General features: G+C 57.3%; 3 protein-coding genes across 4 annotated transcripts in view; 1 reads left to right on the top strand and 2 right to left on the bottom strand.

Moving 5' to 3' along the window:
• EFTUD2 (elongation factor Tu GTP binding domain containing 2) overlaps positions 1-7,766 on the top strand; it is a 36,770-nt gene extending 29,004 nt beyond the window's left edge. The window contains exons 21-28 of the mRNA XM_050934908.1: positions 199-285; positions 1,331-1,457; positions 1,941-2,028; positions 3,492-3,610; positions 4,234-4,328; positions 4,729-4,882; positions 6,600-6,707; positions 7,016-7,766. Of these exons, the coding sequence (XP_050790865.1) occupies positions 199-285; positions 1,331-1,457; positions 1,941-2,028; positions 3,492-3,610; positions 4,234-4,328; positions 4,729-4,882; positions 6,600-6,707; positions 7,016-7,111 (874 nt within the window). The 3' untranslated portion in view covers positions 7,112-7,766. The remainder of the gene's footprint in view (positions 1-198; positions 286-1,330; positions 1,458-1,940; positions 2,029-3,491; positions 3,611-4,233; positions 4,329-4,728; positions 4,883-6,599; positions 6,708-7,015) is intronic.
• Positions 1-26,596, bottom strand: part of ADAM11 (ADAM metallopeptidase domain 11) — a 672,244-nt gene that overhangs the window by 515,007 nt on the left and 130,641 nt on the right. The gene's annotated exons all lie outside the window — the stretch shown is intronic.
• HIGD1B (HIG1 hypoxia inducible domain family member 1B) lies at positions 9,629-11,922 on the bottom strand. The gene is made up of 4 exons (XM_050935013.1): positions 11,908-11,922; positions 11,533-11,636; positions 10,872-11,006; positions 9,629-9,853 (listed from the first exon to the last, which is right to left on the bottom strand). Exons 2-4 carry the CDS (start codon positions 11,627-11,629, stop codon positions 9,789-9,791), a joined length of 297 nt encoding a protein of 98 aa, XP_050790970.1. The 5' UTR covers positions 11,630-11,636; positions 11,908-11,922; the 3' UTR covers positions 9,629-9,788.

Here is a 26,596-nt window from a genome sequence, read left to right on the forward strand (position 1 = left end):
ATTCCAGGTGCAAGCAGCTGTTGTAAGAACACAGTGGTTTCCCACAGAACAAGAGGGGAACATATTTTTCCATTGTAACTTTCTCTGGATTCCTCATCTCCTTTCACTTCAGTCTGTTGCTGCTAACTGTGCAGATTGGCCTCTGGGAGAGCTCCCATCTCTGCTAGTAGCTGATTGGTGTCATTTCTCTCTGCACAGGAACAAGATCACAATGATTGCTGAGCCACTGGAGAAGGGGCTCGCAGAGGACATTGAGAATGAGGTGGTCCAGATCACCTGGAACAGGTCTGGCTAACTGGGGAGAGCAGAGGCTTTGTGTGTGTGAGAGGGCGGTCGCTGGGGAAGAACTGGAGGGAAATGCACAGCTCTGGAAGTCACACAACATCAGTGTAGAGGAAGAGAAACCTAATAGGGAGGTTGTCTCTAAATGTGCTACCCTGCCAGTCCATGGGTCACCCTGAGGCTAAGCCTGTGTCTACACCACACACCTAAGTCGAGCTATATTAGGTCAACTTATAGCCAGCACAGTAATTACTGCGGTGGCACATGCCACGCTTTCCTCCATGGCTCAGTGGTGCGCGGCCTCGCCAGGGGCATTTCCACCAACCTAAAAGGAGCAGTCTGGGGAGCTGAGAGCCCAATCACTTAGCTCCACTAGCAGCTCCCTGCCAGGAGTCTGGCTGCCCTACAGACTCTGGTGGGCTACCCATTCTCCGTTCCCCTCAGGGAGCGGGGGAAGCCACCCACATCTTCTCCTCTACCCGTTCCCTGCTGGGAGCAGGGGGAAATCGTCTGAAGCTTCTGTACCCCCATTCTCCAGGAGCTGGGAGAAGCTGTCTGGAGCTTCTCCCCACTGGACAGCGAGGTCCAGCTACCCCGGCTTCTCGGCCCCACCCCCTGCCAGGATCTGGGCAGTCTTGTCAATGTCAGGGCTCATCCAGCTGTGAAATTGACAAGGCTGCCAGGCTCCATGCAGGGAGCTGGCCGGGGGCTGCCCTGACTTCTCACCCTGTCTTCCAGCCAGGTGCAGTGTCCAGTCTCCCATCTTCCCAGGGGAGTGGGGTCCTTCTTGTCAATTTCACAGCTGGTACCATGTATCCTACACCAACATAAGCCTTTTGCCCCTGGTGGAGGTGGAGTTATGATGTCAGTGTAGCGGAGCACTTACGTCGGTGGGAGCAAGGTTGCAGCTGCTTTATGTCGACCTAACTGTGTAATGTAGAGCCCCCCGAAGAGCAGGAGGAGCTGTGAGGCTGCTTTGTGCCTGCATGTCTCTCTCCGGTGAGCCAGGAACTGGGCTAACATTTTCCATCTGTTCCCTTCTCACCAGGAAGAAGCTGGGCGAGTTCTTCCAGACCAAGTATGACTGGGATTTGCTGGCTGCCCGCTCCATCTGGGCCTTTGGGCCAGACGCTACTGGCCCAAACATTCTGGTAGATGACACGCTGCCCTCGGAGGTGAGGAAGGCAGCCGTGGGGAAGGAAGTTCGATGTGAGGAGCACAGTCACACTGCAATGACTTGGGGCAACTTTGTCCACCCTGGGGTTCAGAGGCAACATGTTTTCCCCAGGCCCTGGCAGGAGGGTCTGGAGCTGTCTTACTGGTTGGAACAGGGGCTAGCAGTCAGGGCATCTGTGGCTAGTCCCAGCTTTGTCACTGACTTGCCTTGACTTCAGGTCCAGCCACGTGTGGCTTAAATGCCCTGTGATCCAGAGTTGCTTCGCACCCACATAAGTGAAGCCACTTTGATTTATGGGTCGAGGTGCCAAATTCTGAAATGCTGGCTCTGAGCTCTCTGCCTTATTGTACCCCTCTGTCAAAGGAAGAGGACACAGAAGTGCAAAGCAGTGCTGCTCCTCTAAGAATTCACTCATGAGAATGGTCCCTTGGTGCAGCTGGATGCAGCATCGCTGATTTATGATGTGTCTGTTTCTGTGTAGGTGGATAAGGCTCTGCTGGGCTCTGTGAAGGACAGCATCGTACAGGGGTTCCAGTGGGGCACAAGGGAAGGGCCCCTCTGCGATGAGTGTAAGTAAGATATCTTGGGGCAGATGCAAATAATAAGACAAGAAGAATGAATTCTCCTCTTTGGTAGCCAAAGTATCTGTCTATGATATGCCCCAGGACACAAGGTCTGCTCTAGTTTAGCCACCAGTCCAAACAGGACTCGCTGAGTAAACTCTCCGGCCTGTTGTACAGGAGGTTGGACTAGATGTCTGACAATGCAGAAAAGGCAGAAGTATTCACTAAATATTCCTGTTTTGTGTTTGGGGAAAAATCAGACGTCATATGCTGCTGAAATACGTTCCATTCCAGCAGTAACTAAGGAGGATGTTAAACAGCAGTACTGGAGCTAGACATTTTTAAATCAGCAGATCCAGAGAACTTGCCTCCAAGAGTTTTAAAAGAGCTGGCCAAGGAGAAGATTAAGGGATGACTTGATCACAGTCTATAAGGAAGGCTACGTTTTAGTCATGGGTATTTTTAGAAAAAGTCGTGGACAAGTCACTGGCAGTAAACAAAAATTCAAGGCCCATGACCTGTCCATGACTTGTACTATATGCTCCGACTAGATCTTGAGGAGAGGGTGGGATGGCATACAGCCCGGGACCAACGCTGGTGCTGGAGGGATGGGGGCGGGGCTGGCAGGCTCCCTACACGGCTACGCGCCTTTTCGGAAGCAGCGACATTCCTAGGCGGAGGCACAACCATGCAGTTCTGCATGTTGCCTCCTCCCCGAGCGCCAGCTCTGCAGCTTCCATTGGCTGGGAACCACGGCCAATGGGAGCTGCGAGGACAGTGCCTACAGGTGTAGACAGCGCGCAGATCCCCCTGTCCTGCCTCCCCTCGGAGGTGAGGGATGACGCTGCTTCCAGGGACTCCCTCCTCCCCCCCAAGGTAAGTGTCGTCCAAAGCCCTCACCCCCTCCTGTGCCCCAGTCCTGAGCCCCCCACCTAAACTCCTGCAGCTGCTGGGGGGGGGGGGGGGGGGGCCTGCAGAGGTCACAGAAAGTCACAGAATCCGTGAGCTCCATGACAAACTCGCAGCCTTATCTATAAGTACCTATATGGGGAACGAAACTTTGAAGAGTCCATTATCAGTCCAACAGATAAAGGTGTAAGAAGATCCAATGGCTAGATGTTGAAGCTAGACAAATTTACACTAGAAATAATGATTCCTCATCACTGGATACTTTTAAATCAAAATTGGGTGTTCTCCTAAAATGTGCACTCTAGTTCAAGCAGGAATTAATTCAGAGATGTTCTATGGCCTGTGTTACACAGGAGGTCAGACTAGATGATCACAGTGGTCCCTTCTGGCCTTTCTCCTGTTCCTGTGCACCCAAGCTGTGTGTCTGCTGTGGGCGTGATGATCCCTGACTATGTGCGGTTTGGGCTGGTCTTTGCGGAAGGGTTAACCTTCCGTTCCTAACGGGACTTCCTCCAGCCACGGTGTCAGTCACTCCCTGCTCTCTTCCTTCCCACACTCAGTGATCCGCAATGTGAAGTTTAAGATCCTGGATGCCGTGATCGCTCAGGAGCCGCTGCACCGGGGGGGAGGGCAGATTATCCCAACAGCCAGGAGAGTTGTGTACTCTGCCTTCCTCATGGTAAGGACTGTGCTGTGCATGGTGAGGCCGGGGCCTAACATGGCTTCTGTCTCCTTCAGGGGCAGTGTGGAACTGTGGGGTTTGGGTGGGTGGGTGGTAAGTACCGCGGAGGTGCGTGGTGAATTCCTGCCCTGAGACATTTACAGCCTAAGTCAACTCAGTCATCAATTAATCTTCCCAGTCCCCAGAGAAGGATGCAGGCACAGTGATAGCGGTGTCATTCCTGTGCTACAGACTAAACCCAGTCTGCTTGGGAACCTGCGAGAATCTGCTCAGTCTCCAGGGCCATTACTGTTGAGACCGGGAGGGAGCAGCCTGGATGCTTTGAGCCAAGATGAGGGATCCTCCCTCTGGAGGTTTGCTCTGGGATGGTCATAGGACAGACCCGACGCCTGCAGCCCCTGCACGAGGTTCTGTTTATCTGCTGCAAGGCGTTCAGCGGGTCAGGAGCCTGGCCAGCTGGGTCAGGATCACTCCGCCAGTAAGTCTTGGTCCTTCCCTTATGTGCCCACAGTGCTAACTGTGTCCTGTTCACACACATGTGCTGCCTCCTGCCCTGTAGGAACACCTGGGGCCTGGGCTCGGGGTGTGCCTATTGTCTGATTGCCCCTTCCTTTTCCCAGGCCACTCCTCGGTTGATGGAACCGTACTACTTTGTGGAGGTCCAGGCCCCTGCTGATTGCGTGTCTGCAGTGTACACTGTGCTGGCCCGGCGGAGGTAAGCTGCAGGGAGACTGTGGCTCTGCAGGATGCCCTCGTGTGTGTGTTTGCGAGGTGCCGACTCTGCCTGGAAGCAGTGTCCCCTTGGGATTGCAGGCCACGTGAGGAAATCAGAGCTGCAGAATGTGCAATCATGGGGTTTGTTTTCCGGTGGCATTGCATGAAACCTTCTCTGGCGGACCTAGACTGCCCCCCAGTGTGGGGGGAGGGTGTCTCGGGGAGCCCCCACTGCAGCCATAGGGGGTGTTCGAGATCAGATTTGGTCCTTTGTGTGTGTGGTTCTCTCCGGCAGTGCTGGCAGTGGAGGGGTGAACAGAGGTGATGTCAAGAGGATGTTTTAATAGACGATGCCTCAAAGGCAGATGTGGGAGGGTTAATTCTTTGTGACTCTTCGCCAGAGGTCATGTGACTCAGGATGCTCCAATCCCAGGCTCCCCGCTTTACACCATCAAAGCCTTTATCCCAGCCATTGACTCGTTTGGGTTTGAGACTGATTTGAGGACTCACACGCAGGGACAGGCTTTCTCTCTATCCGTCTTCCACCATTGGCAGGTGAGTGTCTCCACCGTCTGCAGCCACATGGGAGGCCGGGGGGGGCATTTTTTGTTTAAGGCCTGTGCCCCACCAGCCTTGCTGGATACAATGAGCAAAGGGAATGGATGATTGCAGGCCCTCGGTGGTTGGGAGGAGCCTCTGCTCCCCTCCGTTTGTATGTTAGCTGTAAATGTACTGCTGCTAGCCAGATAACCGGTCCTAGGCCTCAGGCCAGGAGGATCCAAGCTGCAGCTTCCCCCTGGATGGGGTGGTCTGGATGGGATTCCTTTCACCGCTGCTTAATGGGTCCTTCATTAGTGACAGAGGAAGCTGCCTCAATGGCACTCCCAGCCCTTCAACTCAGGGAGCAAGGAACCAGGGCCAGGACCTGGGATCTAGGTTTCTGCAGTGCAGGCCCTAGAGCCCACAGGCTCCCCTCAGCCGTTAACTATTAAAGGACTTGTTTCAATGCCTCTGCTCTGTGAAAGTACCGGCTGAGCTGTGAGCTTCAGACCGTACTGGCACCTAAAACACTGGGGCTGCAAGAGGCTAGTCAAGCAAGTCCTCCCTCGGCAGGAGCAGGCAATAGGCCCCTGCTAACGGGCACCTCAGACATTAAACGACTAGGCTGGACTGTAATTCCTTAGCCTGGAAGTTCCCAGTAGAATGAGCCCTGAGCCAGCACCTCCATTCATGTGGGAGCTGCCAGCTGGCAGCCGTATCGCTGCGGCGAGGAGTGAATTCCTTTGATGGTTGGCATGCACGTTCCAGAAGGTCCTGGGGCCTAGGCTCAGGATCTGGCCTCCACGCTTGTGAGATGGGTTACACACCTTGTGTTTCAGAAAACGAAACCCTTCCTGGTTTTGACTGGCAACAAATCGTCCCGTGTGTACCTTCCTAAAGCTGATGGTGACGCTTTGAACCAGTATGCAGCTTAGGGCTTTTCTACACTGGCAATTAACAGCGCTGCAGCTTTCTCGCTTGGAGGGGGTGAAAAAACACCCCGCTGAGAGCTGCAAGTTTCAGCGCTGTAACATGCCAGTGTAGACAGTGCCCCAGCGCTGGGAGCCGCGCCCCTCGTGGAGGCGGTTTTTTGAGCGCTGGCAGCGCTTTAGTGTTGGGGGGAGCGATAGCTCAGTGATTTGAGCAATGGCCTGCTAAACCCAGGGTTGGGAGTTCAATCCTTGAGGGGGCCACTTAGGGATCTGAGGCAAAAATCAGTACTTGGTCCTGCTAGTGAAGCAGGGAGCTGGACTCGACCTTTCGAGGTCCCTTCCAGTTCTAGGAGATAGGTATAGCTCCAATTATTACTGTTGCCTGTGTAGATGAGCCCTTAGCGCGTTCTGCAAACACCTCTTCTCCACTGCCTGGCACCGTGGTAACATGCTCAAACCGACAGAGGTTGGACATAGCCAGAATTAACCCGTCGGGGGCTGTTGGTGGCAGTAACTGAGCAGGCCTGCAGCTATGTTGCTGCGATACCCAGTTGCCCACGGTGTAAACAGGTCTGTGCCAGGTGCCCTTGTGCCATAGGCACAGGTGGGGATGCTGTGGAAGACTAGGTTGCCTAGCCCCACACGGAGAAGGGGCAGACTGGCTGTGAGCGGCAGTGACCGCAGAGTCGCCAGGACTCAGATTTACTAGGGTTTCGCCCAGTTTGCTCTAGCTGAGGGTTGCTCCCAGAATCCTTCAGTGGCTCTTCTCTCCTATGCTGACTTTCTGGCCCGTGTTCCAGATTGTGCCTGGAGACCCCTTGGACAAGAGTATCGTCATCCGGCCCTTGGAGCCCCAGCCGGCACCTCACCTGGCCAGAGAGTTCATGATCAAGACCAGACGCAGAAAGGTAAGGCCAGCAGCAGCCTCACCCACTCTGTGACTCTTCTCCCCCATCTGCACAGTTCACAGAGCCCAACGTGCCCCTCGCACCACAGGCGTGCCCCTCGCACCACAGCCGTGCTTTGGACTCCGTGTGCTGCCTGATGCATGGAGCCATCCCCTTGCACTGGTGCTGGAATGGGCTCGTGCTCTGGCTTCGCTGTTTCCCTGCTGGTCTTTCAGCAGGGCTTTGAACGCGCCAGGGTGGGCTGCTCGGGTCTCTGGGAGCGCTGCTGGTTCTTACCTCTCCAGCTCACGCTGCTTCTCCGTCCGCAGGGCTTGAGCGAGGACGTGAGCATCAGCAAGTTCTTCGACGACCCTATGTTGCTGGAGCTGGCCAAGCAGGATGTTGTTCTGAACTACCCCATGTGACCGTGCTGCCGCAGAGGCTAACCAGAGACTGCTCCAGTGTCTGCCGGCCCAGCTCCTTCCCTTGTCCTGCAAACATCTCCTCCCTCGCAGTCCAGCCACCCTGGTACCACATGTGCCGTGCACTTCTGCTAAGGCCTCAGAAGGACCCTTACTCGCGAGCTTACAGGCTCTGGGTGTTTGGTCAGGAGTCGGCACTCAAGAGCGACAGAATATGGACATGGCTGATATCACTCTTGGTCCCCTGCAGCCTGTCACTTCCGTTGCTGTGTACAAGTGAATTTTATAGCCGCACGAGGCCGTTCCAGGCCCGAAGGGGTTAATTCCCACCCCTGTTCCCCCAGGATTACTGGGGACAAACTGCAGTTTCATGCAGGGGTTTCATGTTGGGTTCAGCCGCCTGCAGGTGCCTCTGATAAAGCTGAGAGCTGCCGCCAAGCTCCTGCAGCCGGTGACGTGCGCAGGCTTCCCGGGCAGGGCAGAGCCTCTCCTGGGGTGCTGAGGAATGCGGGTGGCCTGTGTCGGGGGGGTTGTTAGTGACCTTGCAGGGAACAGGTGGCGGGAGTCTGGACCTGCTGCCAGTCTGGATTTTTATTTCTATTTTGTAGGAGTTTATTTTTGAGCTTTGTAATGACTAAATAAAACCCCTCTCCCTTGGCGCGTCTCTTCTGGGGGGTCTCAATGCCCGTAGGGGGGAGAGGCTTGGCTCAGAGCCCACATGGTGACCCTGGGACCAGGTAGCCAGCACAGAAACAAAGATCCTCTGACGGTTGCTTCTGTGCTGTGAGCTGCACCCATCCTCTGGCCCATCTGCCTCGGGGGAGGCAGGTGCTGGGTGAAGCAGTTCCCAGTGCAGCTCCTATGTGGATTCTCTCCAACAAGCAGGATGGAGCAGTGTGAATCACCCCAGCTTACTGCGTGGCAGGGTCACCGCTCACATCGCTGCAGCCTGTGGCTCACGAGCTATGGGGCGCTGGCACGCTGGCTTGGTGCCTGCACGCCTCTCGGCAGCCCTGTGGCTCACGGGCTGGGGGGCGCTGGCACGCTGGCTTGGTGCCTGCGCGCCTCTCGGCAGCCCTGTGGCTCACGGGCTGGGGGGCGCTGGCACGCTGGCTTGGTGCCTGCGCGCCTCTCGGCAGCCCTGTGGCTCACGGGCTGGGGGGCGCTGGCACGCTGGCTTGGTTCTGCCTGCGCCTCTCTTGGCAGCCCTGTGGCTCACGGGCTGGGGGGCGCTGGCACGCTGGCTTAGTGCTGCCTGCACCTCTCTCGGCAGCTCTGTGGCTGTTGGCTCCTACGTACCATGCAGTGCCTGTGCTCTCCTCTTCGCTTTCGAGCGCAGCTCTGCAAATTGTAATTTCCCCTTCCCTTCTGTCACAGATCTCGCGCACAACTCCTGCTTCCAGGCAGCCTTCACTGCTCGCAGGAGGGGACCGGCCCAGCTGGTGGTGGCACAGGAATTGTCCCATCTCCTGTCAGTCTCTGAAGAGGCCAGTCACTGAATGGCTCAAGGTGGACACTGACCTTTTGCCCTCCCCGCTAATGCTGCCCCCTCTAGGTCAGTGTTGGAAAGTGGGCACTGCCCCTGCTTGGGCTGTACCTCTTCTCCGCATCCCCCGCGGCCTTTGCTCTAGGGCTGTCTCTGTTCACCCTCCAGCTTGCTGGTTTGGTCTCGTGGAGCGAACACTGCCCTGGTCCCTGGGCCCTTTCCAGCTCCATGTGACTGTGCTTCCCCTGTGTCAGTCCCTGGTGGACCCATGACCTAGCCAAGGCCCTTCCAGGGCCCATCCTCATCCTGCTGAGCATGTGGGTCTTGCTGGCCTGAGCTGAGGCAAGGTGGAAAGTCCTCGGGACGTCAGGCCCCCGGCAGCAGAAACAAGCTCCTGTCCTATGGGCAGGCACCTGTGCGCTGTGCCAGGCGGTGAGCATGGCCCTGTGCCAGTGGCAGGGAGCAGGGCTGTGTAACAGCAGGTCTCTGTCATAGCTCCCTAGGGCTGGATGAGAGGGCTCGGCTCCAGGGAGACCAGCTTGGCCTGGCTTCAGTGCACGTTGGTAACAAGCCTGCGGGGGCCTGAGCCCTGTTCTCTCTCCGTGGAGATCTCTGCCCTTGGCGTGGCTCTGGCCCAGGACCTTGCTGCTCCCCTCTCCCAGCCCTGCAACAGGCCTTCATTGTCACTGTACCACCCCCAGGCTACAAGCCGGGCAAGGGGGAGGAGGAGGGTGATTGCCCCCTTTCAGAGCTGGGGGAACCACGGCTCAGACACTATTGCCAGGCCCCCCGGGGCAGAGCAGGGCGTGGAGCCCAGGCCCAGGCCTTTGCCACATGGACACCCTTCCTCTCTTCGCCTTAGCACCATTCATCCCTCGTGCAGGGCTCTGAGCCCTCCCTCCCTCAGCTGGGACTAGAACCCAGGCGTCCTGCCCCTCAGAGTCCTGCACTGCACTGCTTGCCTTGCTGACCAGAAAGTGCTACTGCAGCTCCCTGCACCGGATCCAAGTACGTTCCAAGAACTGGACCAAGCCTCCCTTTAACTGTAACTTTATAAACCAGAAAAGCAGGATTTGTTACATGCACAACAGCAGCCTCAGGGAGTGCTGGGCTGCAGGGCCAGGTTCTGCAAAGGGAAGTTACTGTGGTCGGGCCTGAAGATGCTCCATCTCCACCGCTGCAGCTTCCTCGTGTCTATTTCTGGGCTCTGTCTGCAGCCGGTTTCAGCAGGTAGTCTTGGTACATCGTGTAGGTTGCCCCTGCAAGACAGACAGTGACATCAGCGCAGGCCCACTAGGGACAGTGGCACCAGGAATGTGCCAGATAAATAACATATTTCAAGAGCGTCGGTTGTCCTGGAGATCTCTGGATCACTTCACCCACTCCTGGCCACTGACACAGGTACCCCCAGGCTGCGGGCGATTCACCTTCCCTCAGGTGCCTTTCTAAAAGCTGCTTGAGTTCTGCTGTTGCCCTCGCTGCTGAAACGCTCCGGCTGGGGCCGTGCAGGAGGGCAGACTGGATGGGCACAACGGTCCCTTCTGGCCCTCAAATCAAATTGCCCAAGTCTCGGGGCCGGCGAACTGCTGCAGGCTTGCCGAGCTGGAGTCGCCGGGGGGCAGGGCCTAAGCCTCAGGAGAGCTTTTTCCAGCAGCCGCGGCCTCAGCACTGTCGGCTGATGCACTGGGCCTGCTGGAAGTTGCTAACTGCACGCTCCAGAGAGTGTAGGTGCTGCTCGCTGGGGCCCATCAGCCTTCCACACGCTTTCCCCAGCCAGCGGCCTGGCCCCCTGCCTGCTGGTAGAGAAGGACTGCGTTGTCACTGGGCGGGGAAGGGGAGGAAGGCAGGTTTCTCCAGCAGGGTGAAGGAAAGGGGAGGCCACTCACAGCCCCATTACAGCCTGGGTGATTCAGGTGCAGTAGATGATACTCAGCAGCAGCCCTGGATGGGGACAGAGCGTCTCCCCTTGTACTTGAGGGCAGGGACCTTGGACTTCATGGCCCAAGACTGTGTGTAACAAGAGTCCCTTCGATCCAGCACCAAATTCAAATAAACCCCTCTACTTGCATGACCTCAGCCCCCGCTTCTTCTGCGTGACTCGGGCCGTGGCCCCGGGAGAAGGTGGCCAAGGCCAATGCACCGTCCAGCAGCTGCAGAATCCACCACCCTGGCAGGGTTTCCGTCGCCTGGCACAGTGCAGCCCCCAGCTGTGCTCCCAGCTTCCCTAGGCTACTGCCCATGAGCAGCCTGGCCCCAGCATTCCCCAGCCCCACTTACCGAGCATGATGGCTCCAACCACGCAGGCTTGGGCAGCCATGCGGGTGTGGATCAGGTGCACAGACATCTTCAGCTTTCCTCTGGCCTTCAGTCTGTACAGGCCATAAGCGGCCACCATGGCAAAGCCCCCGATGCCTGTGAGAGGGAGAGCAGGTGGCAGCTGGGTCACTGGGAGCTCTCCTGGGCACCGCCGGCTGGAGGAGACTGATGCTGTGGCGTGAGCTGCTGGCCAAGTCCCTCCCTGCTAGCTTTGGTTTGTTTTACTCTTCCTGGCTTCTGGGCTACCCCACTCCCGTCAGCAGCCCCCACCCATAGCACCGTTAGTGCTGCACTTCCACCTGCAAGGGCTGGTCGTTACGAGCTCTTCCCCTCCCTGGGGCTCTGAGGATGGGTCCGTTTCACACGCCAGCCAGCGCTCTGCACCCAACGTCTGTGGGAAGCCAGGAGCTGCCCTGGCCCGGCTGGGCAAGGGTTTTTCACGTCTCTCTCATGGCCACGCAGCTCATGGGGCAGGTGCTATGTAAGCTCCTGCGGCTCAGATGTTACCTGCCAGAGCTCTGCGATTCCAGGCCTGCCTCCAGGGAGTGGCTCCTGAGGCCGTCCCCTCGCTGGGTCCCGGGGAACGCTGCCCTCCCAGCCGCACCCCTTCACACCCACTCACCAACAGGCACAAACGGGGCCGCACCCGCCTTCTGCAGGAGCTTGGAGGAGACGGTGCGTTCGCGCTCAGGGACCCACTGGCTTTCGTCCATAACCATCCTGCCCCTGCAGCCAAACAGGCCCCATGAGCCACCTTTCCAATCCCAGCAGTCAGTGACTCCCCTCCTCCAGCACCCCCTTCCTCACAGAGCTGTACCTGGGGTCTGCCTGGTGCCCCAGCCAGGGCTCTGCCTGGTGCTTCCTCCCTACAGAGCTGTACCTGGGGTCTGCCTGGTGCTTCCTCCCCACAGAGCTGTACCTGGGGTCTGCCTGGTGCTTCCTCCCCACAGAGCTGTACCTGGGGTCTACCTGGTGCTTCCTCCCCACAGAGCTGTACCTGGGGTCTGCCTGGTGCCCCAGCCAAGGCTCTGTGTAACTTCCTCGCGCTTCCTCCCCACAGAGCTGCAAGTGTCTTATCACAGGAACAACCCATGCCCCCTTCCCTCTCCCCACTGGGGCCCGCAGAGGGGTGGGGGTCTATCACCCATGGTCACAGAGTGAGTTGGTGGCAGGGCCGAGGCAGAACCCAGGAACCTGCCTCCCTGGGGCCTGTTCAGCAGCTGCCCCGCTAAGGCATGTGTATGGCTGGGCTACCGCTGGCCACTTGTTTCTGTTGCCAGCGGCTGGGGGGGAAGGTTCCCAGAATAGAACCCACTCAGTCTGTGCTGTGTCCACTGTCCTGCTGCCCCCAGCAATGGGCTCGCCCTGCGGCTGCAGCAAGCGTCTGCTCCAGCGCCTCAGCCCTGCAGCGCTGGGCCGTGCGTTCAGGCTGAGCTCCCAGCGTCGCCGACGGGTGAGACTGGGTCTGCAGTGCAGGGGCCGCAGCATTCGCACCAACCAGCCCAAGGCCAGGCTGCACCTGGGGCCTGTTTCGTGCCAGCACCAACCTGAGGCCACTATCTGACCCTGATCCAGCAGAACAATTCCCAGATTACCTGGATGCTGGTCATGAGCCACAGGCCAGGGTTAAGCTGTAGCTAGTCAGTGACGGGACTGTGAGCATGACAGCGTGAATGTCCACGTTTGTCCTCGGGATCCTAAAGCAGAGCAGGCTGAGCTGATGGTAGGGAGCGAGTGTCAGGGTCCCCAGGGGTGCAGTAAAATACTAAGGGCTGGTACGTCCTCGGGGGGGGTCCTTCCTCCCTCTGCTAGAGAACCTGCCTTCCTCTGCGCAGGAGCCGCCAGCCTCTGGTCCGTGACTGGGCGTGCAGGGGATGGGGCTGGAGCAGATTTCATGCTGCTAACCCTTGGCAGCCCCGCAGCCGTTACCTGCCCCAGTAACGGGTATCTCCAAGCCCCTCGAGGATCCCTGGGCTGCTTCCCCAGTGCCAACAGCTCTGCCAAGCTGCCAAGACAGCTTCAGGCCCCACCCAGCAGAGCCGAGCGACGCGCCGTGAAACTGAACCTCCCTCCTTGTGCAGGCAGCCCAGGCTCCCCGAGCGTCTGACACGGCTGCTGGCTTGGGGGGCGCTGTCCAACCCAGAGCCCTGTGCCAGGGGACCTGGGTGTGGCCTGCTGGCATTTACCTGTGCTCGGTGCTGCTGCGCTAGGTGACAGTCCGCAGGCTGCCCCGGCTGGACCTCCTCTCCCTGCCGCACCAGGCACATTTCCCAGCCCTTCGCTTTAGGGTTACAGCAAAGTCACCGGCCGAGGAGGGGGAGAGCGCGGAGAGGGGGCTGGTAACTTGGCACCAGTTCCAGGGACAGTAACCCTTTGTCTCCCAGACTCCAGCTCCCGTCCCGGAGGGAAAGGTCTCCTGTGAAACCAAGACCCCACCCACTGGCTGAGCACCCAGGCCCTCGGTTTTGCCCAGGATTCCCCGAGCCAAGAGCCACAGGCAGGAAAAGTCCCTGCTCCACCAGCACCTCAGGGTGTCCACCGACCTCCCGTCCTTCCCTGTCTCCCAGCCACCTCCACACTCCAAGCTCATAGTAGACTCCCACCCCCAACCCCAGGGCATGCTTGGCCTTCCTCTCACTCCCAAGCCTTTGAGCTCCCACCCCTGCCTTTGCTGCCAGCCCCCTTTAACCATGGGGCTCCCATCCCCTGGGCCCTCCCTTACATGGCCCTCAGCCTCTGCCATCCACCCCCATGGGTAGGCAGTGACGCCCAGCCAGGCCCGGCCCCTCATGCCCAAGTGATGGGGGAGGTGATGGGACTAGAAGATGCTCTGGTGGCAGGTGGTGCTGGGCAGTGGCAGGCTGGTGGCAGGAATTACCCAGCCCCCTTTGCTAACGTTAGTACGGAAGAAAGAGCCCAGCCTCTCCCTCCACCCCTCTCCACAAGGAAGGACGGGTTGTCTGCTCAGGAGAGACAGCAAGGGCTGCGAGTCAGGACTCCTGGGTTCTGCACCCAGGTCTGGCACTGATTCATTGGGCAAGTCATTTCCCCTCCTGGGGCCTCAGTGTGCACATGTGTAAACCGAGGACACCAATATCTGCCGACATAGGGGGCTGTGCAGCCAAGTGAACAGACATTGTTAAGGTGCTTGGAAAGCCTCTCGTGGGCGGTGCCACCGACATGCCCATGGCGTTGTTCGATGTTGCCCACTGGCTGTGTCCCAGTGGGCCTGGAGAAGAGGCCTCAGCACCGGTGCTTTGTGACAGTCAGTGACATCTGGCTGGGAAGCAGGGCCCCTGAATCTTCGGGTTTTCTGCTGGATTTAGACCTCTAGAGAACATCACCATGGAGCATTGCCTGCATACTGCTCCCACACAGCAATTCTGCAGCAAATGGTGTATGGGCTTTGCGTGAAATCCATGGCAGAGGCTTTCCAGGGCTTCTCTTCCAGGTTAGCAGGGGCTTTAGCCACAAGACCATCTTCTCTTTCCAAGGGCTTTATAGATTTGGCATAGACCTTTCATCACTCTAGGGCGCTGATAAATGGAAGGCTGCTGCAGAGAGTGATCCAGGCCTGGTCTGTCCAACTGCATCATTAATGTGGAGAATAGCTGTCTTGGATGATCATGAAGTGTAAGGCAATCTCTGATAAACCAGGTCTCAAGCCGTTAATTCAAAGCTATATATATATATATATATAACAATAGATACCAAATGGAAAAGGGGGGAAGTTGATTGCACTGAATATCAATTAGAAGCTAGGAATTATAGAAAATTGATAAGGGAAGCAAAAGGACACAAGGAGGCATCTATGGCCAGCACAGTTAAGGACAATAAGAAGAGGTTTCTTTATGTATATTAGGAACAAAAGGAATCCTAGCAATGGTATTGCCCATTACTAAATGGAAATGGTAGAACTGCAGACAAAGCAGAAGTGTTCAATAAATATTCCTCTTCTGTATTTGGGAAAAAGCCAGATGTAGGTATATCATAAGATGACGAAGAAATACTTTCCATTCCAACAGTAAGTCAGGAGGATGTTAAACAGCAGCTACTAAAGTTGGAGATTTTTAAATCAGTAGGTTCAGAGAACTTGCAACCAAGAGTTTAGAAAGAGCTGGCTGAGGAGCTATCTGGAATGTTAACATTGATTTTTCCAGTACTTTTGGAAGAAAGCTCATGGTGTGCCAACATTTAAGAAGAGAAATGGGACAATGCGAGTAGTTACCAGCCTGTCAGCCTGAAATCAATCCCAGGCAAAATAACGGAATGGCTGATTCACTCGTCAGTTAATAAAGAATTAAAGGAGGGTAACATAATATCAATCAACATGGGCTTGTGGAAAACAGATCATGACAAACTGACTTGATATCGCTTTTTGACGAGATTCCAAGTTTGGTTGACAAAGGTAAAATATCATTAGACTTCTGCAAGGCATTTGAATCGATACTGCACAGTATTTTGATTTAAATACTAGACTACAAAATGGCCCTGGCCCACATTACATGGATTAAAAGCTGACTAAATGTAACTGTGAACAAGGAATCATCACGGAGCAGGTGTGTTTCCACCGGAGTCCTGCAGGGAGCGGCTCTTGGCCCTTCACTATTTCACAGACCCAAACCAGAAATCATCACCAGGAAACTCTGCAGACGACACCCAGCTTGGGGAAGGGGTGAGTGGGGAGGAAGCCAAGTCCCTGGATTGCCTCAGAAACTGGGCAAAGCAAAGGCTGTAGCCAACTAATCGGGCTTTGTGGGTTAGGAGCAGCCCTTTGAGCCCCATGCTGAAGCCGCAGACAAGCTCTTAGGGGGCGCGGGAGGTGGCCCAAGGCCTGAGCTTGGCCACTCAACGCCCAATCCATCAGGTACAATGTGACAATCGCCGTCTTGGCCAAAACACAAGGGATTGCGCTGGGGCCATCCAGGGCTCAACACCTGAGTCCCTCCAGCTGGCGCTCCCGAGGCCAGGGCAGGGCGTCACTAATCGTACACACACCCTGAGCAGTGGGCTAAGCTACCCAAGACGCTCTGCTGAGCAGCCAGTCCCCGTCCTGCCGGGACACGCCCAACACCTGGCAAGTGTTCAACGTCTCACACAAAGGGGGTTCCAGGGGAGAGGATTCTGTCCCAGTGGATCTTGGAGGCAGGCAGCTTTCCCTGCTCTTTTGCCCCATTTTCCTCTCTCTTAATCTAGTTCTGCCTGCCCCCAGGAAGTGCTAAGTTAATCCCCCCGGTGGAACCCCCACTAGCCCGGATACATTGCCCCACATGCACCTCCAAGAGGCCTCTGCGAGAGGCAGGCAGCAGCTCCTTGCCCACGGTTGAGGGAGAGGGTGTAAGAAATGTGAGAGGGATAAACTGGGATGCGCTGGGGCAAGCCCCTGCATTGGCTTGGCAGCAGAGCGCCCGCCTGGGACACTGGCACTCTGGCTGCTGCTTCCCACTGCAGCGATTTACCCCCCCACCACTGATAAACCAGCTGGCAGGTGTGGGAGGGCAGCCCCAGCTGGGGTGCCGCAGCCCCTGACCCCTCAGTGCAGCACCAAGGACCCAGTTCTGCGTGCAGACAAAGGTGGGGAACTTGTGAGCGCGTTCCCCAGGGAGCTGAGCCCAGAGCCCCATTAGGGTTGCAACGTGCTCCTGGCTTCTGGAGCATGTGGCCATCTTGCCTGAGTGACGGGGAGTGACTGGGTAGAGGCTCTGTTCTGCGCTGCTCTAACTCTTCCGCAGTCCCTTAGGAATTCTCCGGTGTGAGCAAGATCAGGCCGTTCCCCCTAGCGCTGCCCTGAGGATCTCAGAGCACCCTGGTCAGTGCCAGCGTCCTGGCCCCATTCTAACTGGGGGAAACAGAGGCACGGAGCGGGAAAATTACTTGTTCAAGGTTACCCAGCAGGCTACAGCCAGGAATAAACCCCAGGTCTCCTGGGTCCCAGGTCTATGCTCCACCCACTGGACTATACTGCTTCTCGAGACCTATCACCGTGGTATCTGGCCCACTGATTACAGCCAGCAGAGTCAGTTGAGTTACTCTGGCCTCACAGGGAGTGAGAAGTGCGGCTCCATGAGCTGGGGTGGGGCTGGCTGGGAGGGAGGTTCCAGCAGATGTGTCCCACCCGTTCCCACCAGGCTGGGGCCAGGGTTGTTTCTCATGAGGGATGTTTACAGAGGGACCTGGGTCAGAGCCTGGCGACCCGGTTGCAGCCACCAACATCCTGTTCCCTCCCTCGCTGCAGGGAGCTCGAGTGGAAAACACTGACCCCTCCTCAGATCAAAGGGCTGGAGCCAGGCCCCAGCCCCTGTGAATTCCAGGGGCGAAAGGGAGAGAGATAAACAGCCCTTTCCCAAGCCGGCTGTGGGAGCTCCACGGGGTCAGGAGCGAGGGCGGCACGGCCCTGCTGCTTCCTCTCGCTGGAGTCCAGAGCCGCTTCCAGCCACGCCGCCGCTTTGGCTCTGTCAGACTCTCTCTGAGCAGGGCCGGGGGCAGGAACCCCTCAGGACGACCCCGGCAGCCTGCACCTGGCAAAGCCCCTGTGCCTCCCCATGCACACGTGGCTGCTGTCACACTCTTTTCCTGGCATCAACACCCAGCTGCTTCCCTCGCGCGGAGAGCTCCTGGGCGGGGGGCCGGACCCTGCCCACGTGCCCCCTGGCTGTGCGTGGCTGGAAGCCCAGGCGGCGAGCCGGACCACGTGCGCTCCCAGGCTGGCTGATCGGCCATGCTAGCTGTCCGCACTCTGGGACCCGCAGCCAGAGGGGTGAGCTCTGGAGACCACCCCACAGGGAAGGGGCCGTGTAAAATGGGAACTAAGCTCACCCTGCTGCAGTGGCGCCGGTGCCATAGGAGAGCAGGCAGGTCAGGGCCTGGCCCTCTCCAGAGGCAGGAGAGCAGCTGGAGCTGCACCGCTCTGGCAGCGTGACATGGGGGGCTGCGTGACCAGGGCAGTGTGGGGCTCTCTAAGCAGGACCCCGGCCTGGGATGGTTTGGAGCTAATCCCCGCACCCGCCTGGGGAATGCTGGGCTGTCACTCCAAAGCGAGCAGCTCCCCTCCCAGCTGAGCCCCTGCTCCTTCCCGGCAAGGGAGGCTGCACTACCGCGTGGCCTAGGGCTTGCCCAGGCAGCGACTCTGTTGAGGCTTGGGCAGGAGACTATCTGGGCCAGCGTGGGGAGAGGCAGCTCGGGTGCTTGTAATGGTTCACTTCATTAAGCTAATTGGCTTTTCGTGCAGCCAGGACCACACATTGTTTTGCTGGGGGGTCCTGTCGTTTCCTTTGGAGCATGGCAAACCAGTCTGGTGAGTGCCGGTGTGTCCTTTGTCTAACAGCTGGCCCGGCTCTGGGAATGCAGCAGGAACTGAAGCTTTTGTTTGCAGGCTCAGCTGGGGCTCGGGATGGTTCTGACAGATGCTGAGTGGCGTTTGCTTGCGCGCTGCACAGGCCTCGCAAGTGCAATCGGGGGGCAGCTTGCAGCTGGGTTAATGGGTGCATTCCTTCAGGGTGCCGGTGCAGGGCACGGTGGTGCTTCCCAGCCGTCCACTGAGACGCCAGCCACAGTGGGACATTTAATGGGATCGATTGAGAAGTACTGTCCTTGTTTACCTGGAGCAGCGAGAGGCCCTGCCCCAGTTCAGGGCCCGTCTGAGCTGGGCACAGCACGGACACGGAGCGAGAAATAGTCCCAGCCCTGCAGAGCTCCACAGGCTGGGAGAACGGGAGCATCTTTCTCCTCAGATGGGAAACCAAGGCTCTGACTGACTTGTCTGCGGTCACGCAGGCTGTGGCAGAGCAGGGAACTGAGCTCAGCTATCCCAAGTCCCAGGCAAGAGCTACCTGACCACTGGGCCAGCCTCCCTCCAGTTGTAGCCTTTGCTTTGTACAGCCTCTTTCATCCCACTTCCCGAACGGAGCACCTGTCCGGTCTCTGCCCCGCCGGTGTCTCTGGGGGTGCTAGCCAGGTGCATCCCATTAACCCTTATCCTGGGACGCCGTCTCCCTCCCTGCTCCCAGAGCAGCTTCAAACACCATCCCTGCCTGCTCCCCACAAGGTGGAATTTGCTCCCTCCCCACCCCCATACCACTCCCCAGCCCAGCTGGACAAGGTGCCGTCCTCGGCCAGGAAATGCTAGCTGAGCTAAAGTGCAATGTCTGGAAGCAGACTGAAGGGAGCGCCATATACAGATGGGAGGGGAGTTTCCCCCTCCCATTCCCCCCCACTGCAGCACCTGCCTGCAGTGTGGCCACTTACCTGGGCCTCAGAAGCCGACTGGCCCCTTTAGAAGAGTCTCCGTTTGGGCACCCAGAATGATTAGCTGCTTTTGGAGATCTCAGCCTTGGCTCCTGTGTGCACTGAGATGCTACATGAGCCCCGAGACGGAGAAACACCTCTGGCGGTGCAGACGCCTCCCACAGGGGCTGCCAGCTTTGGAAAGTGCTTGGGAGACCTCCCATCAATGGGCTGGAAAAGGGCAAAAGCAGGTCAGGACGAGGCACTCGAGCGTCTCATCTGCTGGGCCTGGATGGCGTCTGTCAAGATGCTCCGTGCAGGGGTGCTGGCACCAGGGGGCCCAGCGGGACCATGGCCTGCTCTCTCAGAACAAGTGACCAGGTGCTGAATCCCGGTGACAGCCGGGTGTATCTGCTGGGGACAGCTGGGGTTGGCTGTATCCCTCAAAGACGAGTCGGGGAGGATGGTGCACTGGGGAGATATAAGAACAGCAGTACAACTTGGCTTGGGCTTGCGGATCTCAAAGCATTTCACATATTAGAATGAAATAAACCTCGCAGTCCCCTGGGGGGACAAGAGCAATATGGCGACTGACATTTTACAGAGGGGGAAACTGAAGCACGGAGCAGGGCAGAGACTTGGGAAGCATCAGGGACAGTCCTGTGCTTTGCCCTCATTCCAGGTAGGAGGGGCTGGGTGAAGAGCTTGGCACCGTTAGCATTGAGACTGCCATTTTCAAAGGGCTGGAGGAAGCTAGCCATTCCGAGCCCATGGGTGTTGGTGTCTGAGCCCGAAGGTATTTAGGTGCCTAACTCCCACTGGGGATCTGCGCCTGACTCCCTGAGATCCCGGGAGTTTTGTCTGGGCTGAGGGAGTGAATGGTTCTGTGACCAGACCCAGGGCCCCTCTGACAATGCAGGTCTCTGCGGTGCCACCCCCTTCCTCGCTGACTGGAGCCAGGCTGGGGTGGCTCTGGGAGGTCACGCCTGGCCCCGGATACTCTGCCCTGTTTCCAGAGAGGCTGTGAGATTTCCCCAGTGCTGATCCCGCAATGCAAAGCAATGCAAAGGGAAGTTAACTGGGTGTCAGGAAGCCTTAAGATTAGCTGCCAAGCCTGGTTAGGATGCGGCATCGCAGGGAGGGGGAAGGAGAGCGGAGGTCAAACCCTAGGACACAGAGCATTGTTAGACTCGAAGAAACCCAAACTGGTGACATGTCACTAACAAGGTCCAACGAGCATTTGTGTCATGCGGCCCACGGGCTGCATTCATTACTGTTAATAAACCAGCCTCGGAGCGGGGAGACGCTCTGAACAAAACGAGGAGGCGCCGAGGAAACTTGAAATCCCTCCAGCTTCCCCAGAGTGAGCCTGACAAGGCGCTAATGAGGGGACTGGGACACTGAAGTTAACAGGAGCGGAGCGTGAATTCACCTGGAACACAGAGCCTGTGTCCTTGGCGCTGCTGGATTTGTGCGAGATTCTTTGCTAACACCTGCTTGGATCCTGACCCACAGCCGTGCCCCTGGGAACCCGGCCTTACAAATGTCTGAAGGGGGAATGGCCGTTCATTGTCTGACACTCCCCTTTGAGTGGAGACAGCAGGATTTGGGGGGTGAAGAAGAATGGTCATTGGTGGCTATTCACCTGCTTTAAGAAGTCCCATCCACCCAGTCAGAAAGCAGACGTGATACCAGGTGACACATGGCACACCGCAAACAGCCAAGGGTTCAACCGAACAGCTCCAGGGATGGGAGTAGCTTGACACCAGCCAAGAAAGGGAGCCAGCTGCGGAGCTCAGGGTGGATTTGTCAGCAGAAAGAAAAAGGCCATTGCGAGCACTAGTGCAGACCTGCCTGCGGCCCTGGCCGGCTCCACAATCACGGGGGCTGATTGGAGTTTGTCCAAGTGGAGGCTGGAAAATCGAGAACCCCTGTCGCCCGACCAGCCTTCCCTCTTGTGCAGGTAAGAACTTGCTGAGGGCACCAGGATTGCTAGGCTGGGCTGTTCACTCACCATGCTGTAGATTCACAGAATTGAAGGCCGGATGGATCCATTAGATCACCTGGTCAGAACTCCGGTAAATCACAATTCAGAGTTTCCCCCCATTACTGAGTCCAATAGCTTGTTTGGCCAAAGCATCTTCCCTAAAGCCTCCAGCCTGGCTCTGAAGACTCCCTTGGTGTTTGGCCCAGCAGTTAGTCATCCTCCCTGTTACTGGTGCCATTCCCAGCGTCTGACTTGGGGCTCTGCCTGTCTATTCACTTTGAATATGACGGGGGGCATTGCTACCTCAAGGTCACCCAAGTGACTCAGTGCAGAGCCCAGCTCCTGACTTGCACTCCTACCGGCTGGTCTCAGCTCTGCCCAGGGCAGGCAGAATTGTTTGGAGCCCAGGATCTGGGCTGCTACAGCCCCACACTTGGCCCATCTGCGTTTTCCCAGGGCAGCAGTAGTGTTGCCTGGTGTCCGGTTTTCAACTGGAACATGCGGTTGAAAAGGGCCCCTGGTGGCTCCAGTCAGCACCGCCGACCGGGCCATTAAAAGTCCAGTCGGCGGTGCTCCAGGGCTAAGGCAGGCTAGTGCTGCGCCCCAGAAATGGCCAGTGGGTCCTGCTCCTAGATAGGGGGCCACAGGGCTCCACGTGCTGCTCCCACCCCGAGCACCGGCTCCGCACTCCCATTGGCCGGGAACCACAGCCAATGGGAGCAGGGGAGGCGGAACCTGTGGGCAACAGCAGTACACAGAGCCTCCTGTCCGTCCCCCCCCAAGAGCCGGATCTGCCAGACTCTTCCAGGGCGCAGCGCGGTGCCAGGACAAGTGGGGACTAGCCTGCCTTAGCCCTGCAGCTGCTGACCAGGAGCCGTCCGAGGTAAGCCTGCGCCCCAACTCTGAGCCCCAATCCCCTGCCCCAGCCCTGTGCCCCCTCCAAATCCAGAGCACCCTCCTGCACCCCAAACCCCTCATCCCTGGCCCCATGCCAGAGCCCACACCCCCAGCCCACAGCCCGTACCCCTCCTGCACCCCAACCCCTTGCCTAAACCTGCAGCCCCCTCTTGCTCTCTGAATCCCTCAGCCCCACCTCCCAGACTGGAGCCCCGTCCTTCACCCCAAACTCCTCATCCCCAGCCTCACCCCGGAGCCCGTTCCCCCAGTTAGAGCCCTCACCCTCTCCCGCACCCCAATCCCCTGCCCCAGCCCAGTGAAAGTGAGTGAGGGTGGGGGAGAGCAAGCCATCGAGGGAGGCGGAATGTAGTGGGCGGGGCCTCAGGGAAGGGGCGGGACCTCGGGAAGGGGTGGGGCTAAATTGTTCAGTTTTGTGTGATTAGAAAGTTCCTAGGCAGCAGTAGGGCAAATGGTGCTGGGCCAAGGCACAGATTCCTGTCCCCAGATGGTCCCAGTGTGAGGGTCGTACCACTCCATACACTAGGGAACAAACCCCGCGGGGCCTGGGATCATCCCGCTGGGGGTGTGAGGCGGGGAGGGGTTTGAAAGAAGGCAGGGCGGGCATTGGCCAGCATTCATCAAGATGCTGTGGGAAGTCCCCAGGGTAATGTGGACGCAGCTGTGAGGTGGATGGAGACAAAGGGAGAGGCCGGGCTGAAACCTGGGGCGGGGGAAGTGTAACATTTTACCCCAGTCCGGTCCCAGGGCAGAGCTGTGGCACAGGGCCACAGGGCCCAGCCACTACGAGGATGGGCTCCTGGCTAAGGCAGAGGGCTCGTCTTGGGGTCTGTTCCCCCTTCCTGTGTGACTGTGGGTCTCTCTGTGACCTACCTGCCCAATGGGGATGATACCTGCTACGCAGGGCAGGGTGTGAGCCTCGATGCATCAGGGCTTCCAAGGGCCGTGGAGATTCCTGGATGGAGAGTGCGGCATTGTGACTGCGTTACTGCTCTGGCCGGGTCAGTGCGTGGCACAGCCATGGCCGGTCCCTTCAGGTGTGGCTCTCCCTGGAGGGGAAGGGAAGGGCCCCCGGCCCAGGCCGTGCCCCGAGAGGAAGCAGGGGGGAAGGTGCTTCCTGCTCAGAGACAGGGACAGAGTTTTTGTGTCAGCCCCATGCGGGGAGCTGGCTCAGTCCCTCTGCCAGTAACAAACACAGGTTCTGCTGTTTCTGTGTTGTCATGCAAGGGACTCTGCCCACATCTGCCAGCCCACCGTGAGGTCGCCCACGCTGTGGGTGTGAGGAAGCAAGGAGGCCGTCCCAGGAACCTCAGAGCCTTGACCTTCCAGCCTGGGCTGCGGGGAGGAGAATTAGGGCTTCCAGAGTCCAGGGAGAGGGAGCCTCGCATCCTGTGCCGCCTTCAGTTCCACAAAGGTGCACCTGCCAGAGCCCAGCCTGATGTCCCTTCCCCTCAGAGCCAGTGCCGGGGGTATGGCCGGAGCCTGGCACTGCTGCGGGGAAGGGGTGCAGGGGGCGCTGCCTTTAGGGGCTGAGGGAGGGTGCCAGCCCTTGAGTGCACATTGCTCTTGATCAGAGCTTCCTTGTGGCCTCCACGGAAACCTTCCTCCAGAAATGAGCAAGGTCTTGGCGTCCCTGTCTTGGCTCTGCCGCTGCCCCATGTTTCCACTCAGCACTTTGCACAAGACCCTGTGGCTGCAACTTCAGAGCCTCTCTCAGTTTCTCACTTTCAGCCAATGACACAGAAAAGCAAGAGACCTGAGATGTGATCAGCAGCTGGGCAGGGGCGGGGCCCGTGGAGAGCAGGTGGCATCCTGGGGATTTTCTCTCTGGCCTGTGGGCAAGGGGCACGTGGATGGCCATCACCTGCAAGAGGAAAGAAGAGTTGGGAGAGGCCAGGGCCCTCACATATCTCTCCCTTGCCTCACTGCGAGTGCAGCAGCTCACAGCTGGAGCGTTGTGATCATGGCAGGGAAGCACCTGGGGGGGGCGAGGGGGGAGCGTGTGTGACAGGGAGCTTTGCCTTGTTTGAGAATCCCCCTCCCAGCAATGCAGAGCAGGGACAAGAGAAGACACAGATGCAAAAACATGCAATGGAGACACCAGCAGTGAGTCCTGACATGACGCCGCTGTAGGAGGAAGCCGAGCTGTGGGCCCTGCATTCCAGGCCGCCTCTCCAACAGCCGCACCCCAGGCACAGCCACATGCAGATGAGGAGCAGTGCCCATGTCCCCTCGCCAAACCTGCCCCCCGGCCAAGGATTTAATTGATTCCTTTTTGCTTTTGTTTTGTTTAACAATTGGCTCTCCAGGCCCTGCTGTCAGCTGGGAGTGTTCATGGCTGACCCTGTGTCTGCAGCCTGGCTGGAGCAATGGAAGCAGAGCTGATGGCAGCCTAGAGCTGGCAGCGCAAGCTGTGGCACTGTGCTATATATAGACAGCTCGGAAATCACAGCCGAGGAAGTAAAGCCAGTGCTGTTTGTGTGTGTCATGGCGGCCGGCACTGCGCTTTTCCGTCACTAGGCCTCCAGAGGGCCCTTCCTCCTCACACACCCTCATCAGCCTCATTCAGCGGACATGGAGATGCAGATAAACCTGGCTGGGCTAGTCACACCCGCCTGTGGCATTCTTCAGGGTGGTCTAGAGCAGAGGTGGGCAAACTGCGGCCCGCGGGCCACATGCGGCCTGCGGGACTGTCCTGCCCGGTCCTTGAGCTAGCCCCCAGCCCCTTCCCCGCTGTCTCCCCTCCCCTGCAGCCTCAGCTCCCAACGCTCTGGGCAGCGGGGCTACGAGCTCCGTCTGGGCGGCACGGCTGACAGACATGCTGCTCTGAGCGGCATGGTAAGGGGGCGAGGAGTGGGGGGGTTGGGTAAGGGGCAAGGATCTGAGGGGGCAGTCAGAGGACAGGGAGTGGTTGGATGGGGCGTAGGTTCTGGGAGGGCGCTCAGGAGATGGGGAACAAGGCGGGTTGGATAGGTGTGGGAGTCCCGGGAGGGCTGCCAGGGGGCAGGGGTGTGGATAGGAGTTGGGGCAGTCTGGAGAAAGGGAGAAGGGGGGGTTGAATGGGGGTGAGGTCCCAGGGGGGCGGTTAGAGGCGAGTGCTCCCTGGAGGGGGTGGTCAGGGGACAAGGAGCAGGGGGGTTGGATGGGTCAAGAGTTCTGAGGGGGGCAGTCGGGTGCGGGAAGTGGCGGATAAGGGGCAGGGGCCAGGCTGTTTGGGGAGGCATTACTAATCTTTTTGGTAAAAACTGAAACAAAAAAAATCATTTAGCACTTCGGCCATTTCCACATTTTCTGTTATTGTCTTTCCCCCCCATCACTGAGTAATGGGCCTACTCTGTCCTTGGTCTTCCTCTTGCTTCTTAGGAAGGAAAAACTGAATGCACAACTACAAACTGGGGCATAACTGGTGAGGTGATCATACTGCTGGAAAGGATCTGGGGGTTATATTGGATCACAAATTAAATATAAGCCAACAATTTGATGCCGTTGCAAAAAGGCAAATATCATTGACAGGAGTGTCATATGTAAGACAGGGGAAATAACTAATGTTCCCTCTAATTTTTTCCATCCATGTGCGGAATGAATTTTGTTATGTGCACCGATATCAAGGTGATGTGTGGATGTGCGCCACCCGTAGAAACAAAAAACCTGGATATAAATCACCCTCCCATATTACAGAGTATAGTTTAGCCCAACTGGTTTTTTCATTCAGGGTAAGGCAGCAATTTAAACTAGGGCCAAAGTCTGTGCTCCTCACTTGAGCAGAAAGCCCCTCGGGGCTTTGCTTAATTAACGATGGCAGAATTTGGCCCTGGAGGTGAACACTTTCAAAAATCTACAATCAGCAGCATATTTAAACCTGGATTGTCACCTTCAAGTTCAACACATTTAAAAATTCAGTCCACCTGCTGTCTGGCAACATCAAATGTTCAATCTGTCAGTTTGAAAACAAAACATCTGGCCTATAATTGTGCAGTGAAGTATTTGGACACGGTATTCTACTAATGTGAAATCTGAAAACAAAATTCAAATCTTTATGTGCAAGCTTCCTAGCTGCGACCTGCTAGCAATGCGTGCAATCTGAAAATTAGAATCCCTATTAGTCTTCTTTAAAGCGAGTGCCACACAGAGCATCTATCTGAAAGGAAATGACTCCAGGACAGTACTAACAGCAGTACGTGCGCCATTAACATGTTCTCTTCATATTAAAAAATACATAGTACCCTTACAATCCAAAGGAGAAAATTACCTGATTCTGACACAGTGGATTGTGAAACTGCATGGAGCTTATAGAAACACAATATTGATTGTTACATTCGCTCAGTGGGTTGCTATTTCTACATATTAAGCTGATGGTCAATATTTGCCAACGTATTCAGCACATCAGAGTTCACGGGAGTCTTTGCAACAGGAGCAGGAGTTAACATACAATGAAGGCCCCAAATAGATTAATACCAAAGCCATTTATTTAGGAAGTGTTTTGAGCAAAGTTTAAGGAGTCAAAAATCAAACAACGTACGTGCCACAAAGTTCCAGCTTTCCCTGCAAAAATTCAGAAGAA

This window comes from Gopherus flavomarginatus, chromosome 25 (genome assembly GCF_025201925.1).
Source record: "Gopherus flavomarginatus isolate rGopFla2 chromosome 25, rGopFla2.mat.asm, whole genome shotgun sequence".
NCBI lineage: Eukaryota > Metazoa > Chordata > Testudines > Testudinidae > Gopherus > Gopherus flavomarginatus.